Genomic DNA, 17,646 nt, shown 5'->3' with positions numbered 1-17,646 from the left:
CTATTACTTCTTTAAAAACAAAACAAACAAATAAAAACAACCACCATCACTGTTCTTTCTGAAGGCTTGTCCTTCTCATTTTTTTCTTAATAGCCTCAAACCATTTTATAATAAAATTTATCATGTATTACGTCGGTGTAAGTTTTGAAAACAAAGCGTTAACATTTTAAAACATTGCCACATTTTAGGTGTCTGGTTTGCCATTTTGTATGCCAAATCTGTCTAAAGCTGATTTCTAGCTGAAGTTTTAACCTAAAATGAATTAGCATTTTTTCAGGACTAAGGAAATATGTTATTTTCTATCTTGAACTAGCCCACAACAGCTCTTCTGAGATGCTCTTGTTCCTTTCTGGCTTCAGTTGTGGGTCCTCAGAGTTGAGCAGATCAGCCTAGATTTTTGAGTGCTTTCTGTTTGTCATGGCAAGCAGTAGATATGCCCAACTTATAAGCCCTTGAGAAACTTAATTGAAAAAAATCTATAAACTCTCAAAACTCCATCTCCCTTTGACATTCATGATCTTTGATCTGCATCTGTACAATGTGCCATGTATGGAGGTTTCCCTTCAAAAGATGTTTGCCACTACCAGGGAGATTGATATGGCATTGGGTACCAGGTGCTGCTGAAGAAATCAGTCTCTCCTACAGAGGCAAGGACTGTGCAGCCTGCCTGTAGTGGGAAGGGTAAATCAAGTTAAGGCCAGGGGAAGGCAGAACAAGAGCTCTCTTTTCAAAAAGAATAGGCAGATCTAAGGGAAAGTTTGCGAGAGACCTAAGAGGACTTGCAGGAAAGAGTTGTGGGCAGGTGTTGAAAGTACCTACAGAAATGGATGGGAAGCTGAGGGGAGACTAAGGAGGAAGCCTGACTATCTATCTCAGAACTCCTACCAAAAGGTTTTTTGAGACTTTTGAGTGTCTTACTTGATGTTAATTTTAACTAAATAAGAGTAGTGAGAAGAAAATGGAGCCATATAAAGTGGAGTTAAGTAGGGCAGAGTATGTTTATTATCTCAGAACAAAGTATGCTACACGTATATTTTAATCACTCCAAATCAAAGTGTTATAAAAGCAGAAGGTGCATTTGAAGTGTACACATCCTGGTACATGAACCTGCCTTAGGTCCACCTAACAACTACATTTATGCACAGTAGTGATCATCTTCAGGAGGAATGAATGGGAAAGGGGAAAATCTGATGTAATATAAATTAGTTTAATGGAAGCCCACTGGTGTGAGAGTGCTTGAATTATAATCACTTACTTATTGCATGATACTGCAGTAAAGCAGTGTTAAAGTTGTTCAGGTGACCTTGCCGTACCTGAAATGCAGGTGCTGTGGCTTTGAAGTATTTAATATCTGGCTATGAGGAAGCGTATGTATTTCATCCTTCCTTCGTTCCTCTTTTCTACTGGTTGTCTTATGTCATCCCATGAAAATCCATCTAGCTTTGATAATTTTACAAACCTTTAAGAATTTTTTTTTCAGTACAGAGCAGGATCATGATTTTTAAAAAAATTATTGCAAGAATTGAGTACAGATGAGTAAAGAGACTAGAACTGGCACATGGGACTGGAGGTGGAGCTGGGTGAAACTAAAAGCAAAGAAACTGAACTGAGTGGAAGTGGCTGAATTTGAATACAGGATATCTGCTGGATAAGCATGTGCTTGGGCAGGTAGCCTTGACATAGCATGAGGAGGCAGGCATAGATCAAGTTCTCCTGTGAAAATTTGGACAAGAGAAGCAAGCAGTTATATTTGAGTGTGACTGGCCTAATAAAAAAAGTATGAGGAAATTCCTAAGTCTCTCCTTGCCTCTGTTGTTGACAAATAACGGGCAAAATGTTTACCTTGCAGAGAAGATGGAAATTCACGGTTATTATGGGTTACTCTGTTTATTACAAGCAGCAAAATCTGTGTGTTCCTTTGAATCCTGTTCTGAAGAAGAATGGGCAGAAAGATGGAATTTTTAAGTTAGAAATAGAAGAGGGATCTTGATACTTCAGAGTTGGACATTTGAAAGTTGAAAAAATCCTAGAATGAATAGTGCTTACTTGAGTTTAATCAAGGCCATTTATGTATTTTTTCCCATTCTCTCTTTTTTCAGTACATTGCAGCCTGTAGGTTGGCCGACACTCACTTATTAGATGAGCAGCTGGTCTGTGTTTCACTGCATTGCTTAGTGCACGCCCTTTACATTACTGAGTACACACTCTGAAAATTTACCTAAAGTTATTTATTTTTCTCATGGAGTTTTCTGTGTTATGCTTCACTATAGGATCAAATGGCTTTTAAGGAATATCTTTACAAGAGCTGTGTAAAGCAAGGGGACAAATTATTATTTTCACTTCTCAGAGAAGTGAGGGATAGGGGAATGAGCATCAAACATGTCTAAAGTTTAGGGGCTGAATTTGTGAAGCAAAGGATCTGTGTTGTGTAACTACCTGAAGCACAGCTTTCAGGTTACTGTTGAGTCTACGCGAAACTTCAGCAATGTAAACCTCCAAATTTCACTGAAAACAGACTGATTCCTCAAGTGATAGTCACTTGTGAGTCCTTTTGATAAACTGAAAGTGACTTGTCCAACAGCATGGAGAATGGTGTAGCAGAGGCACAGACTATGCTTCAGCTCCCTGTGGCCAGACTTACTTGCCTTCAGCACTTTGTTTCCATTTCTTTCATTTTGCTACATACTCTCCAGTGTTCACAGTATGTGGGGATGCAGCAGTAGTGTTACTCTCTTTGCAAGCAAGCCTGTTTATCCTAGTGGCAATCCAACCCTTTAATGAGAATTAAAATATAGACGTGGTCCTTTAACTGTAAATTGGCACATGATTTGTATGTACAGGGAACTGAAATGAGGATTATACTGGCTTCTGATTGCATGCTTCTTGCAGCTTGATGTATTTTTCATATACTCTCTATGTGAACATAACAGTGAGAGCATCCATGCCTAAAGGATGCCATTGTGTTTTACAGGAACCATGTGCATACATCGCATGACAGAATTTGGCCCATATAGAGACATAACTTGTTTTTATTAATGGTATTATGAAAATTAAGCTCTCAACCATTCAGTCAGTTCACTGTGGCATAATAGATCTTTCAGCACAGAACTCATGCTCCAATAATATATAGCAAATTTATTGTGAAGTCAGTTAGTAGCAAGTATTAAACTGTTTTCAGCAGTTTTTTTCTCAAGCAAAATTATTTCTCGGTATTCGTAACACATTTCTGAAATAATTGATTTTAATGTGCTTTCTTGAAGTCTTAATAGAAGCCTATACTATAAGTTCTTTATTATTACCAAGAAAATAAGTTTAAAATTATTAGTTCATTAAGTATATAATACTACCAATAGACAAATGTTTTAATACAGCAGGTATTCTGTTAGAAACCACCCAATCTGATCATTTTCAGGGTGGTTATTTTTTTTTTTAAAGCAGTTACTTCCTCTCTGATTTTGGATTTTAATCATGACTTGACTTAAGCTTTCATGTCTTATTGATGCTGCCAGTCAGAGAACTTGAGCACTAAGCAGTTTACTCAATTATCTGCTATACAACAGCTGGTAATATTTAAAAAAAACAAAACAAAAAAAACCAAAACAAAACAAAACAAAAAAAAAACCAATCTCATCTTTAGGTCTGCTGTGGACAAAAAAAGCAAAGGCACATAAGATGACTATAGCTGCCGTGTCTGTTTGGCACCGTCTTCCTCCTTCTCTGTCTCTCTCACTTTCAGTTTTCAGTGTGATGAAGAGCAGGAGAACAATATTCTGTAATTAAGGATTCCATTAAGTTGAAGAAAAGAGCAAATGGAGTTGTTTGTTCTCCTAGCTGAAAAAATTTGTCTGGGGCGGGGGTTAGTGGTAGTAGTGTGGAAGGAGAGAGAGGTGGGTGGAGAGACTAAGTCAGGGCTGTTTGTTGAATATACTGTTAAGGACTGTTACCATCCTAATTAATCAAGTTAGAAATTACAGCTGTAGTCGGTTTCCCTCCAATTCTTGTTATCAATTTTCTTCTCTTTTGAGACAAAGCAAATATAAATTTTGTGTTCATTTGTCATTCGTTCTTTGACTTCAGCATCTCTGAAAATAACAATGTAGCACAAAAGACCAGTATTTACCTAGTTGTAATGTGGGTTGCCATGGTGTTTTGCAAATTATTGCAATTATGTTCACCATGCGAGTCGCCCTTGGTAACTGGCGAAAAAACTGATAATCCTGTTTTGAACAAAAGGTCAAATTGCTGAATAGAAAGTCTTGATTAACTAAAAGATGTACAAAGTGGAATTATTTCCTACCATTCAGAAATAGTTCTTGATCGGGTTTGGGGGAGGGGGTGAGTAAGTACATCTGATTACTGAAGTACAAAGCATTGAAAGGATGTTGTCTTGAGCCTTTCATGTAGTCTTAATGGTGGCTTTTTTGTCAAATTTACCCATTTGCAGCATTGAAAGAGGCAGCTGCATTTAAGCTTGAGAGATGGTGCTTTTTCAAGAGTTCAGTGCATGGAAAGTTCTCAGCAGTATCTGCAGTTTACTATTAGACCTTCAGCTATTAAAACTGATGTGCTGCATTTGAGCCCATAGCTCTTGGTGCTTGTAAAACCCTCTGACTGATGATCTAATAAAGAGCTCTTACCGGACAATCTCTGATCAGATACTTTAGGAAAAAAAAAAAAAGAAAGGAAAAAAAAATAACCACAGCTCTGAAAAAGATGGGCATAGAAACACATGGCTGTACTGAAGAGTTTGCTTTTGTAACCTGCAGTGGAAATATTAATAACTATGACTTGGTTTTCCATATAAGTGCTTCAAATGGCCAACATATTACTCCAGAAATCATTTTTATTTACATTTACAAAAGTAAAAATTAATCTGAAAAGACTAATTTTTGTAATCTTTGTAATCACCAGTACTCAAAATTACATTAAAAAGTATAGAGGGAATGGTCCTCTTCTGTTGTCGTATTCAAAACACCGGGATGGATTTCTTGCACTTTAATACTTTGAATTTCCTTTCCTCTTTCCTATTTTTTTCCTGTGATGAGTGCAAGGGATGAGGTGAAGAGGATTAAGGTTTTTTCTTTTTTAATTATTCTACTTTTTGTTTTTAGATAGCTACCTGGAAATTAATTCTTAAAACTTTGGAGAGCCTGTGTGAGAGCAGCATGAAAGCAAAGTAAACCTGGACAAGTTTGTGGGTTGACATTGTGCATCACCTAGCAACCCCCTGGCTCATCCAGTTCCCTTGTCTGCCCCCAGTCCTGTTTACAGACCATTCAGACTGCTCTTCGAAACCATGAAAGATATTCAGTTTCATTAGTGCCATTCTCAAGGAGAAAATAATTAAACTTAGATGAACAAACACTGCTTAGTGATGCTTTAAACTTTTCTAGTTTAAGGTGACCAGACTGTTGAGACAGCCGTTACCTTTCACTCCGTTGAACTCCTCTGAACTTACATACCTATGTGTGTATGTACATTGTCATTATTAAAATTTTCAGAACTGTATTAACTCCTTCAGTATTTAGAGATGTTCATAACCATATTGCAAAGATAATTTTTTCACATAAACTATCTATCTCTACCAACTTGAAATGTATACTTGAGTTGACAAACCTCGCTGTTATTGCCACCCACATGAGTAAAATCTCTGCATTCTTTGTTACATCTAAAGTCATATTGAACTTCCTGCAAGACAAGTCTGTGAAGGAGAAAGAAATTCGAGGACTGCACAAATGTTTGAGGAGAGAGGGAAGAGGACAGAACTGTGGAAGAAGAGGGGAGAGTAAAATATTTCTAGCTTTCTGATCAAAGTAGAGGCAGAGATTTTAAGAAATCTTGAGTTCTTTCTGTCTGTATGTTGCTAAGTTCTCTAACAAGCAACACTTGGATGGGCTGTATGAGCAATTTGTGCTTTGCTGACAGTTGACAGACAAAGCAAAATTTTTCTGAAGTGAGTTACTGTACCTAGTTGTGACCTATAATAGCCTAAGAATGTGGCTTGCTTTCAGTTGTATGAATAGGGAGAAGATATTTTGCAGAATGAACCTGAACATCCTTCCAGAGGTTTTAGCTTTCTATACAGAAATATGTAAGACATTTTTCACTGATCTTTTCTCAATGTAGTTTTCCATACGTAGTCATTTTAAGTATGCTTTCTCCCAGTTGCTTGCTTGAAATCTATGTTAACTGTTTTCAGATTGTCTTAAGTAAAATAAAATTGTTGGTAACTGCTGGTTCTCTTTGTGAGAAGTATATTGACCTATGAACACTTGTGCTCTTCTTTTTAATGTCTTGAGGTATGTATTTTGGTGCCTAGAACCTTATTTTGCTGGAGATAAGAAGACCAAGGTACTGGCTTTGATGTGAAGTAGAGCAGAACGTACTTGCTAATTTAGTTTATAATGTACAACTGTTAAGGCTGGAATTTGTCCACTTGTGGTGCTATTACATGTGTTTAAATGGGGGCTACTGTTTGCATCAAACCTGTCATAAGGGTTTGGAGTGCTCTATTATCCTTTCAGAGGGCTGATGACAGAGCCTGGGTTTGCACAAATGAGATCAATAAGTTTCAAATAACTTGTATGAAATGACATGTGACTGTACATTTAAAGATGTCTTACTTTAAAAAAAAATCAATTTTTAATAACATGTAAAACTCTTACATTGACCTACAAGACATTTTTCACTTCTGTCTTGTTTGATAAGTTGTTTAAAGCATTTTTTTATGTTAGCTTGAGCATTTGAGATCTTTTTTTGTGGCAGAGGACTAGGGTGCATTTCTTGCTTCTTCCATTTTCTCCTGCTTTGATGATTTTTTTTTTTTTTTTTTCTTTGAGACTTGTAATGATCAAAGTGATATGACACATGCTGCTGAGCATAATTTTTCTAGAGATTAATGAAGTTTTCTTTCAGTCTTGGGTGGTTTCTTTCGAATTTTTTTTTCAGTTCTGAATTAGAAGGCAATTTAAGTTCTGTTATTTTGGAGTATCCCAATCACAAAATATCATTCTTGAAAATCCAGATAATGGTGAATTCAAGAGGAGCAGAATGAACCATCCAGGAAAGGAATTTCCTGTCTTTGTAAGAGTTTTTTTTATCCACTCCATCCCACAGCTGAATTCAGATCAGTTATATAGCCCAAAAGTCAAGAAGCTCTGAAAACGAGGAAGTGTTTCAAAAAGAAATCAAAATTATATCTTCAGCTTCCATTGAAGTGAGGCAGCATGAAATGGAGTGTGAGATGCAGTGGTCCCTGTTTACTTTTTCCCTAAATTGGATGATCAGGTAGCATCAGACTCTAAAAATACTCATACTGGGAAATGTAACCTATTTTTTCTGGATGAGGAACTGGCTACAGTATTTATTGTATAGAAAAAGAAAAATGAATGTTAAGTCAATGGCAAAGAGTTGATGAAATAGTTCCTTATCTAACGTGTGATCCAAATAGTGACGTACCACGCTGGTTCTGTGATCAGGTCTCTTAATGCACTAGTTAGATTTATGTATAAATTTTAGGAACAAATTTCAGTCATTGCTAATATAATGGTTACTAAAACTATTTGCATTGCTTCTTGGAATTTAAAGCTAAATGTACACAACACCTAACAAAATACCAGAGCACATGGAATAAGCATTCCCTCAGTAAAGGATTTAAGCTGTACAATAAATTTATAGAGGGATTTATGCAATCCTAAGCTTCTTCACCATTCTAAGTATATGCTGCAATATTTTTTCCTTTCAGCTGGAACAAGCTTGGCAGCATGTTTAGAAAGGTACCAGTCCCACTTAAAATAGAGAGACAAAAGCTCTAGTCAGCCAGCATCAATAATAGACTCTTGACCCAGCTCCTTTTATAAAACAATTTATTTGAAGAGTCTGTGAAAATATCAAAGGAGTTTGTTACTGGGAAATGATTAAATATTACAGTTAGGACAGCAGTATAAAGTCTTAAAATACAACATCCTCGAAAGTCATCCTCGTTTTATAGACTCAAATTTGAGTATGAATATGGTAGGCAACTTAGTTTTAAGAGATTTTTGGCTTTGAAGTCTTAGTTATGCCTGGCAGTTTAAGAGAACTTACACTCTTCATTTTGGAAACCTTTTTAATTTTTAGATTCTAGGATGAAATTTAGACATATCTTTTCCCTAGTAAGGAATCTCTTGAACCTAATATTAGGGCTTCTGTTTTAGTACAATATGGTCTCTTTGTAGTAACATATTAAAGAAGTAGAGAGAGCTTTTCCAGTAATTTCTTGTTAAAGTTTGACAAAATGGAAAAGAAGGTTGGAATGACTAGTCAATAACATTGTCTATCCGTATACTGCTTGATATCTAAATGTCTGACCCTACTTACTGAAGAGGCTTTGCAGGTCCCTTAGATTTCCCTCAAAGATAAAATGACATCTTACTCGTAGTCTCACTGATCTTTTTCTTTTTTTTTTTTCTCCTCAGTGCTTGGTATCTGGTTTCCTTGTGAAATATCAAGCTTTGCAGGATCCTGAAAAAGTAGCTGACCCTGAATTCTGTATCACTGATTGCTTTTAACTCTGTTACTCTGGTTTTTAGGGTTGGTTTGCATGATTCATGTCAACAGAGTATGTCTGCCCTTTCCTTGTCAAGGAGATCATAATTGATAGGAAAAATGTCAAAATAGCTGAAGATGCTCCACCTGTGAAGCTGCAGGCCTACCTTCTGTTTCCAGAGCAGCACTTCTGGTATTAGTCTTTTACAGAGCTAACAAAAAGTCTGTTTCCTCAGAGAAGTTGGCTGTTTCGTTATTCTGTAAAGGCTTCATTTCTGATGGTGGTCATTTTGCTAAGGGTGAGTAAGGAAGGAAGCCTGATGGCTCATTTTCCATCCATGATACTCTTCTGTGACAGAATATTCTTTTTTATTTCCCTCAGATTTCCTTCTGACAAGTTTATCTCCAAATTTCACCTTGATAGAAAATTTACTTGTCTTTTCTTTCCCGTACCCAAACAGGGTGGGTGACCAAGAGGTAGGTTTTTAAACATCATGAGGTGTTCCTTTCATATGTTGATCCAGTCTTCTGTAGGTTCAGATAATTCAGCCTCCATGTTGTTTGTATTAGTAGCTACAAGTTCCAAAAGAATGGCCATCTCTGCTTAGGCTGTCTAGGAGAGTCATAGACTTGACTGTGTTGTATGTCTTAAGATACCACCCGTGTGGAGCCCTCTTGAACAGTGTTCTCCACTCAGTCTGCTTTGCTAGTCTTACTGATAAATTACTCCATCCGTAAGACTGAACAAGCAGCTGCCTGACGTATCTTTGTGCTTGCTCTGGAAGGACAATCAGGATGAAGCAGCCGGCTGGGAGCAGCTAGAGAAAGTGTATGAAGCAGGCACGCACCAGGAGACTGCACAGTTCCTTTTCCTGCAGATAAAAATAGCGTGTTTCTGATTATACCAATCCTAGCCTCTTCAAGTCCTCCATCTTGAGAAAGCCTTTCAAAAATTGAATGAATCTATGCCTTTCTCGTGTCTAGCAGCAGTAGAATTGGTTTCTTCATAAGAAAGGTCTGAGGTTTTTACCAGGCGCATTTCCCCATGAAAAACTGGCATGTTGCCTGAAGAACCAGAGTTATGCTGGACTTCACATTGCTAAGTGAGTGAAGTTTCCCTTGTGAAATCTTATATTTCACTATTTATGAGAACATTGCTGACCTGAGGGGATTTCTTCTTGGGACTGTAGTAGTGGCAGGTAGATGTCACTCAAGTCTGTGTTACCTACCAAAATTCTGGAGCATGACACTAGTTCTCACTGTCATTCCATTTTTCATTGTGGTTGAGATCTCACCAGGATGGTGCAAGTGCATTGGATTAAGTCACTGTTACTTGGAGAGTATTCCTTTGTTATGAACAGGAAAAAAAAGCAGATTAAAAGTTGTAATTATGTAAAAGTAATTTGGTTTCTGGTACACAGCAGAAAAGCTTTCCTGACTTTACAACAATAGCTCATCTTTAAGTTGGTATTTACACCACATTTGGTATTTCAATTTAAAAATTGTGATGTAATTCTCTGAATATGTAGCCACTGCTAATAGCCAAAACACTTGCCAAAGAATGTGCAAACAGAGGTTTTGGCTCAAGTTTAATTCCTGAAATGCTGTATCCCACTAAGGAACATTTGTCTGTCTGCTTCCCCAAACATTCGGCTATTTACGGAAGACACAGGCAGGTGCAACAGGGAGAACACTCTTGTGATGTACAACAAGTTATTGCAAGTGGAACTGATAACTTTCAGGTCACTGAGTCAAGTCCACTGTTGCCACGAAAAACTTCATATACAATATTTCACAAAAGCATCTATCTTTTAACATTGCATGGGGGTATCAGTAGATTTGGTAGTTTACCCTGTAATGCAATATTGGTGGAACCTCATCCTTCCAGGGGATTTAAAGCCACTTTGACCATATTTGTCCTGTTAGGCAATGCTTTTCATAGTAATGAACATTGGCAGGATAATGAGGTCTGAAGTTTCTAGCCTTGAAATTAGTAGAGATAATATGCCTTTGTAAGAGTAGCCTGAAAGAAGAGGTCAGTTTGGAGTTAGAGTGGCTTGATTAGTAACTTACAGTGATGCCTGAATCAGAAAATACTCGTCGTGTTGTTCAGCCTTTCTAAAGCTGGTTTACTGATCAGTGACATGAACAGCAAGCTTATGCTGGTCGACTAGGAAAGCATGTCCGGGTTATGTTCCTGCACTTCCCTTCTGGTGGGTTTGATGATTTAAGAGGATAAATTGAGCTCTGCAGTGAGGAAGCCATGGCTTTTCAATCCAGTGTGCTTGAGGTTAGGTATCCCAGCCATCTGGAGATTGGATGTCACGCACCAAAACTCCATTTTCAAAAGTCAACACTAAGATTGTCTTCAATGGAGAGTAAGATTGTAGAGAATCAAGCACCAATTACATTTTAAATTCGGCTCCAAAGTGATGGATAGTGACCTCTGAATAATTTTCAGTTCTTGCAGCTTTCTTCTTTTTACTACCACATTTTTTCATTCCACTTGAACTTCTAAAGCATTATAGTCCCTCAGCATCCAGACTGTCTGAAAGCAGGAACAGACACAGAACTGAAGTGTCCTAAAGAATCACATTGACTCCTCTGTTGTAGCAGGCAACCAAGCTACATTGTGAAATGGAATGTCTAAAAACTATCAAGATAAAGCTCAGTAAATGTATGTTGTTGACTTCTGCAACTTCTGTTTGAAAGGCTGTTCCAAAAGCACTTGCCTCTGTATTTTGGGGTAATATTTATAATGCTTGTTGATCACTAGAATGAGAGAGGCTAATTCTCAAGAACAGACTTACAAAGAAAGAAAATTACTTTTGACTTGCAAATTTCTCCCCATTAGCTACAGTTTGTGGACATAGTACTCTTCAGGGATTTTCTTTTATATTGTGCATTTACTTCAGGATGGGTTTTTTGCATACATTTTTTATATTTTAAAATGAACTAAGCATTTGTAGACAGAATGTTTGGAAATGCTAGTTACTTTTTTTTTTCCCCTCATGAACTCGGATTTCATTTCCCACAGTGTTACAGATACCAAGTAGAACAAAACTGAAGGTCTGCTATTATGAGTTTGTTTGATCTATTGCAAATTAATTTACAGACTCAGTGATAGCTGCTGGGAAATGAAGGATTGGTTTTGTTTGGTCAGTGAAGATGACAGACACGGATCAAATAGGGGTTAACAATAATGCACTTGAACAAATTGAATCGGAACATAATGCATGTATTGAATTTGATTGCAACATGCATGTCCACGGAAAAGTTTTTTGTTTAAAACAAATCAAGGCTTATAGCTTAATTATCAAAGCAAAACAAGAGGCATAAAGAGCTACATGTTTCTGATACTGCTTTGTTCAAAAATAACTCCCTTCACACAGTTACCTACATGTTTAATTTCCATGCATAATAGCAACAGTTATTGTTGTCATTTGTTAAGAGAGATTAGCAGATAGTAAGTACAAACAAACGCAAATAAGGCCTGAATAGAGAGATGACAAAGAAGAAGAAACCTCTTTAATGTTAATTATAACTAGTAGGAAGTCAATACAAACTACATTAACTGTTTTCTATATGAGTTGAAGGGACATTTGGTTAGTTAGTATCAGTGTTATGTTTGGGGTTTTTATTGTAGGCAACAACTTAGATCTGTGCTTTTAAAATATAGTTTATTGAGAAATGTACTTTTCAGTGAAAGTTACCTGTTTTGATCATTTCTTGGTAGTTGAAAACAAGTATAAAAGCTGTTGAATATGAACACTTATTTTTATCCTGAGCTATTGTTTTTAATTTAAACATGGGTTTTCAGTCTTTTTCACCTGTATTTTGTCAACAGCAAGGTTTCCAGCACTTTCTTCAAAAGTGACTGCGCTAGGCTGAAACAACTGCATTAAGAAACTTGCTTCAAATGTCATTATTCAAGGGCAGTTTGGGTGGACCATCTATGTATTTATTCCCTTATAAGACGATAGAAGTGGTACCTTGCAAGTAGTGTAGTCCTTTGTCTCTTAATTGTTAGCTAAAAATGCCAATAGGTGGCAGAAAACACACTGTTACTTTTGTAATGTGTTATTTTCGTAGTTGTCTATTTTTGCATATTCTGCTCAGCTGAAGCTGGGATGCTGCTCCCATTCCAGGCTTTGTTTTTGCAGTTGCACTTGCATTCCTGAACCAAATACCTTGCTATCTGGCAGTTTCCATGCTATGTTTTTCTAGTATAATAAATAGTTTTAAAGTTAAAGTGTGGTCATTTAATATGTTTTGAGTCATGAGTGTTCTCTTCGTGCACACAGGATCTTTTCATAGTTACAGCTGAAATAGTTGTGCTCTTAAACTGGGGGTTTAGGAATGGCTGAGGACACCCTCTGCACCTCCCCCTGCCTGACTGTGTGTTTTGAGGCCCTGTTTGTGCCACACAGCTACCAGATGTTTCATGGGAAGGTAGAGATGCCACATAATAAGCAAATATGGCATAAACAGCTTTCTACACAGAGCATAGGTTTTGTCACCAAGAATAAACTTCATGGAAGATCTGTGACAATTCACTATCCTTTACAGAAATGTTTTTGTGTTCTCCTTCACAGTGGCTCTAAGGGTATTTTCAGTACTCACATAAGCGAGTGCTTGAAGATCTCAGTGCTATCCTTGAGTTTACTTTATTTGGTAGAAAGGTATTCCATGTCTATTAAAGTTTAGTTGTTTTAAAATTGTGAGGCAACACATTAACACCTTCCTTTTTCCTAGCAGTAAATCTTAGGTTCATTTCCAAAACCACAGGACCAGCTTTTTGACTTGAGACTCATTTGTGTCTGCTGAATCCAGAAGACACAGGTCAGGTGTTTCTGTTAGTTCAGGTCCCAAATCAGGACTTTTCATGGTGAAGCATCTGCCGATAAGTAGCTCAGTCTTGTTGAGCAGTCTCTATCTTTCTAATGTCACTTGCAAAATAGTTGTCAGAAATAATTTGTATGTGACAAGGAGAGTGGTAGTAGGAGTGGTAGGGCAGTAGACACCAAATTATATCTACAGAAGGTATCTGAATTCTTGGAATTTTCTCACCTTGCAGTATTGAATATATAATGATTTCCATTGTTAATCTGCGTAACAATGAAATTCAAACATAGCGATCAAGATACACCGATAATACTGTTTTAAGAAGCATACGCTGACATTAGATGTACACTGATTTTATTAAGAGAGTCTAGAGCAGGGTTTGCCTCATCCCTAAGAATCTGCTTTTTGGAGATGCTTTTTTCTTTCCATTTAGTATAAACAGATCATAGGGTGACTAGCTTAGGCTGCGTATCAGGCTTTTAGATATCCAAAGCTGAGTGAAATGAATCCTAACTGCATATCTTAATGGACTCTTTCAATTTCTGCATTATAGACTTGAGCACACATCTTGGGTAGTTCTATATACCTTGCTGTTGGCATGAGGTTCACCACAAAGTTTTCCTGGTCTGCCCACATGGGCATAAAGGCTCCTCTCTGCAAGAGTAACTTGAGTGTTTTGATGGACTCAGCATTGAGTGTGATAATATTGAGGATATTATATGGCTGTAGACATCGTGAAAGAGAGGTCTCTGAAATAAATTATTTGGAAAGGATTTGAGATTTCACAAAAACAACAAAAAAAACTAAACCAACCAAAAAAAAATTCCTGAATCAAACTTCTAGCACTTTTGAAAAGATTGTAGAAGAATGTATTTTTAAGTTGAAGAACATGACAAACATGAAAGAGCACAATGTTCATGTTATCTGATCCTTTAGAGAACAAGCTACAAAACAAAAAAAAAAAAATATCATGGCATACTTCAGTAAATTATAGGAAAGACAGTGACAAAAAATAAAATGAAAGTTTAAGAAAAGAAAACAACCACATCTTTTAAGAGTAGACATAGCCAAATCTCATTTTAACAAGGTTTTCGAAAGTGAAAAACTCAAGTTTATGTATTCACTCAGCACTGGTGAGGCCGTACCTCGAATCCTGTGTTCAGTTTTGGACCCCTTGCTACAGGCTGGAGAGAGTTCAGAGAAGGGCAACGAAGCTGGTGAGGGGCCTGGAGCACAAGTCTGATGAGGAGCAGCTGAGGGAACTGGGGCTGTTCAGCCTGGAGAAAAGGAGGCTGAGGGGAGACCTGATCGCTCTCTGCAACTACCTGACAGGAGGTTGTAGCATGGAGGGTGTTGGTCTCTTCTCCCAAGTAGCAAGTGATAGGACAAGAGGGAATGGCCTCAAGTTGTGCCAGGGGAGGTTTAGTTTGGAAATTAGGAGAAATGTCTTCCCAGAAAGGGTTGTCAGGCATTGGAACAGGCTGCCCAGGGAAGTGGTGGAGTCACCGTCCCTGCAGGTGTTTAAAATACGCGTAGATGAGGTTCTTAGGGACATGGTTTAGTGCCAGAGTTAGATTAATGGTTGGACTCAATGATCTTGTGGGTCTCTTCCAACCAAAATGATTCCATTCCTCCACAAAAGTTCCAAAGCATTTGAAATAAAGTAACTCAAATATCTAATTTTAAATTAAGAAACTGACATAATCTTATTGAATCAGGATGCTAGATTACTGAGATACAAAATACAGATTCAGTTTTGGCCATACCAGTGAGGAAAGAAAATGTAAGTCACATGGTTAACAAATTTGCTTTGCTGGCAAACCAGAATCTCCAGGAAATGAAAGCTAAAAGCAGCATATAGTTGCAGGGTTTCATAACTGAGTTATAACCAAGATGATGATAGTGACAATACTGCTCCGAGTTGGGCTGTGGAAACTGGAAGGGTGGAAAACGTAATAATAATTAGAAACCGGAATTATCACCCTGGAAATCAGGTAGCAGTCATTGCCAGAGCGTAATGTTGGGACACCTTGTTAAAGAGCCAGTGAGAAGGGAAGCAAGAAACTTTTTGAGTTGTTCTCTGATTTGTAAAATTTCTGTCAAAGTACCAGGAATCCTGGTATGGCTAGATTAAACTTCTTTGCAGGAGCAACAAAAAACAAATTTTGGCAACTGATACAAAATTAAACACTATTCCCAGCAGAGGCATCAACAGCTGATAATCTGAAATGCAGAATTTGGGAGTGCTGAGCTGCTCAGGGGTGGTGAAAGGAGGAACTGTTTGAGAAGAGTTAGAGAAAGACCTTGTGATACCAAGTTGACTTGTGAGTTAATGAGGGAAGATTAAATCCTCTGCCAAGTAATGTTAAGCGGTGCAAATGCTAAAAGCCCAATCTTAATTTTGCATACAGTGTGTGTATTGACTTACTACTGAAGAATAAAATTGTAGTTCTTGGAAAATAATAAATATATTTTCTGGAAATGACTGCTCAGTGCTCAAATGCTCAGTAGTGCTCCAGGAAAACAAAACTTGAGGAAAAAAAGGAGCAGAGAACAAGATGCTTAATACCATCTTGTTTCTGTATAAATTCATGTTCATCCAGCATCCTGAATATGGTGTGCAATGCTGGTTTCATCTCCCTCTTCATGCATCCCATTTTCCCCCACCTCCTGATTTAAAAAATGACCTGGATGAGATTCAGAGAAGGGCAACAAAGATGTGGAGTAGTTTCCATGCAAGGAACAACTAAGTAAATTACGAGAGTCGTTTGGAAACAAGTTTGATTGCAGCTGATGTAATGGAGGTCTATAAAATCAGGAGTGGCATGGAAAAGGTGAATGCAGAATGATTGTTCCTAGCCTCTCATGATACAAGAACTAGAAGGCATTATAAAAAGAGAATCTTTATTTTTTTTGGTGCATTCAGGAAAAATAAGGTACTTTTTATATGGTGCATAGTTGTCCTGCAGGATGTTGTAGGAGCTTAAAGTTTGCATTGGTTCAGAAAGCACTTGAAGTTCATTGGGATGAAGCTAGTAATGCGTCACCACTGAGTATAGAGAGCAATTCAGGAGGTCCTTGAGCCATTTCCAAAAGCTGGGAAAATCTTCTTGAAATTTTTTACTGTCTGCTTTTCTTATGCTATTTTTTAGGTGTCTGCTATTGGTGGTTTTTAGAGATGAGGTATGGGATTGACTTAACCTACGGTTGAACCTGGTACAGAAGATATATCCTTTACTAATCCCAGAAACATTCTTTAGTGTTCCTAAGAGAAGCCTTTTGCGTTGTCTCCCTGAACTGATACAGAGCAAGCTGGCTCAGATTTTATTTCATTTTAACTCAGCAAAATGTTAGTTTTTCCTAAATAAGTCAATTTATGTTGAAGTCTCTATAAAAAAAAAAAAAAAAAAAAAAAATTGAAAAAAGAAAGCTACTGGCTGTCACTAGAAAACCTAAAAGTTCCCCTCTAAAGCTCAAGCAGGAAAATGGCACTTTATTTTAAAATTTAATTTGTTATGGGTCTCTGGGGCGTCTCACTGTCTGGTCTACATAGTTGTATAAAATAATTCTGTGATATGTTAACATCTCAACTGGAGAAGAGCAGAGGTTTCAGTCTGTTTCAAGGAAGGCATGACTACATTGTGCAGAATGTGGGATTTTGAAGCAAGAATATTTCAGCTTTGTTCTCTGCCATTGATTGCATTACCTTAAACAGGGACCTTCACCTCTTTAGAATCATAGGATCATTTAAGTTGGAAGAGACCCTCAGGATCATCGAGTCTTACCATAACCTAACTCAGGGACGTGGTTTAGTGCCATAGAACCTCGTCTAAATGCCTTTTAAACACCTCCAGGATTGATGACTCCACTACTTCCCTGGGCAGCCTGTTCCAGAGCCTGGCAACCCTTTCCGTGAATAATTTTTTCCTAATATCCAATCTGAACCTTCCCTGGGGCAACTTGAGGCCATTTCTTCTTGTCCTACAGCTTCACAGAAGATGTTAAATTTGGCTTTTTTTTTTTCTTTTTTTTAATTACTTGACTACGATTTGTTGTTTAGGTGTGGTAAAAAGAAGCTATAGTTTGAATTTATGGTAAAAGTATATTTCCTTCTATGTTCTCCCTTTCTGCAGGGTTGGTTAATATGTGAGGAGCCAACCTGCCAGAACCGAACCCGTCGAGTTCCCCTGCATTTTTCCCGGAGCGGCCCCGTGTGCCAGGCCTGCAGGAAGGCTGTTCTGAGGCCAGAGGTGAGTGTTTTGGGACAAAGCTTTG

The 17,646-nt window shown here is 37.6% G+C and overlaps 1 protein-coding gene across 1 annotated transcript in view; it reads left to right on the top strand.

Moving 5' to 3' along the window:
• POLA1 (DNA polymerase alpha 1, catalytic subunit) overlaps nucleotides 1-17,646 on the top strand; it is a 203,162-nt gene that overhangs the window by 119,601 nt on the left and 65,915 nt on the right. The window contains exon 35 of the mRNA XM_065859431.2: nucleotides 17,505-17,621. Within this exon, the coding sequence (XP_065715503.1) occupies nucleotides 17,505-17,621 (117 nt within the window). The remainder of the gene's footprint in view (nucleotides 1-17,504; nucleotides 17,622-17,646) is intronic.

Source organism: Patagioenas fasciata, chromosome 1 (genome assembly GCF_037038585.1).
Source record: "Patagioenas fasciata isolate bPatFas1 chromosome 1, bPatFas1.hap1, whole genome shotgun sequence".
Lineage (NCBI taxonomy): Eukaryota > Metazoa > Chordata > Aves > Columbiformes > Columbidae > Patagioenas > Patagioenas fasciata.
This window is presented reverse-complemented; position numbering and strand designations above follow the sequence as displayed.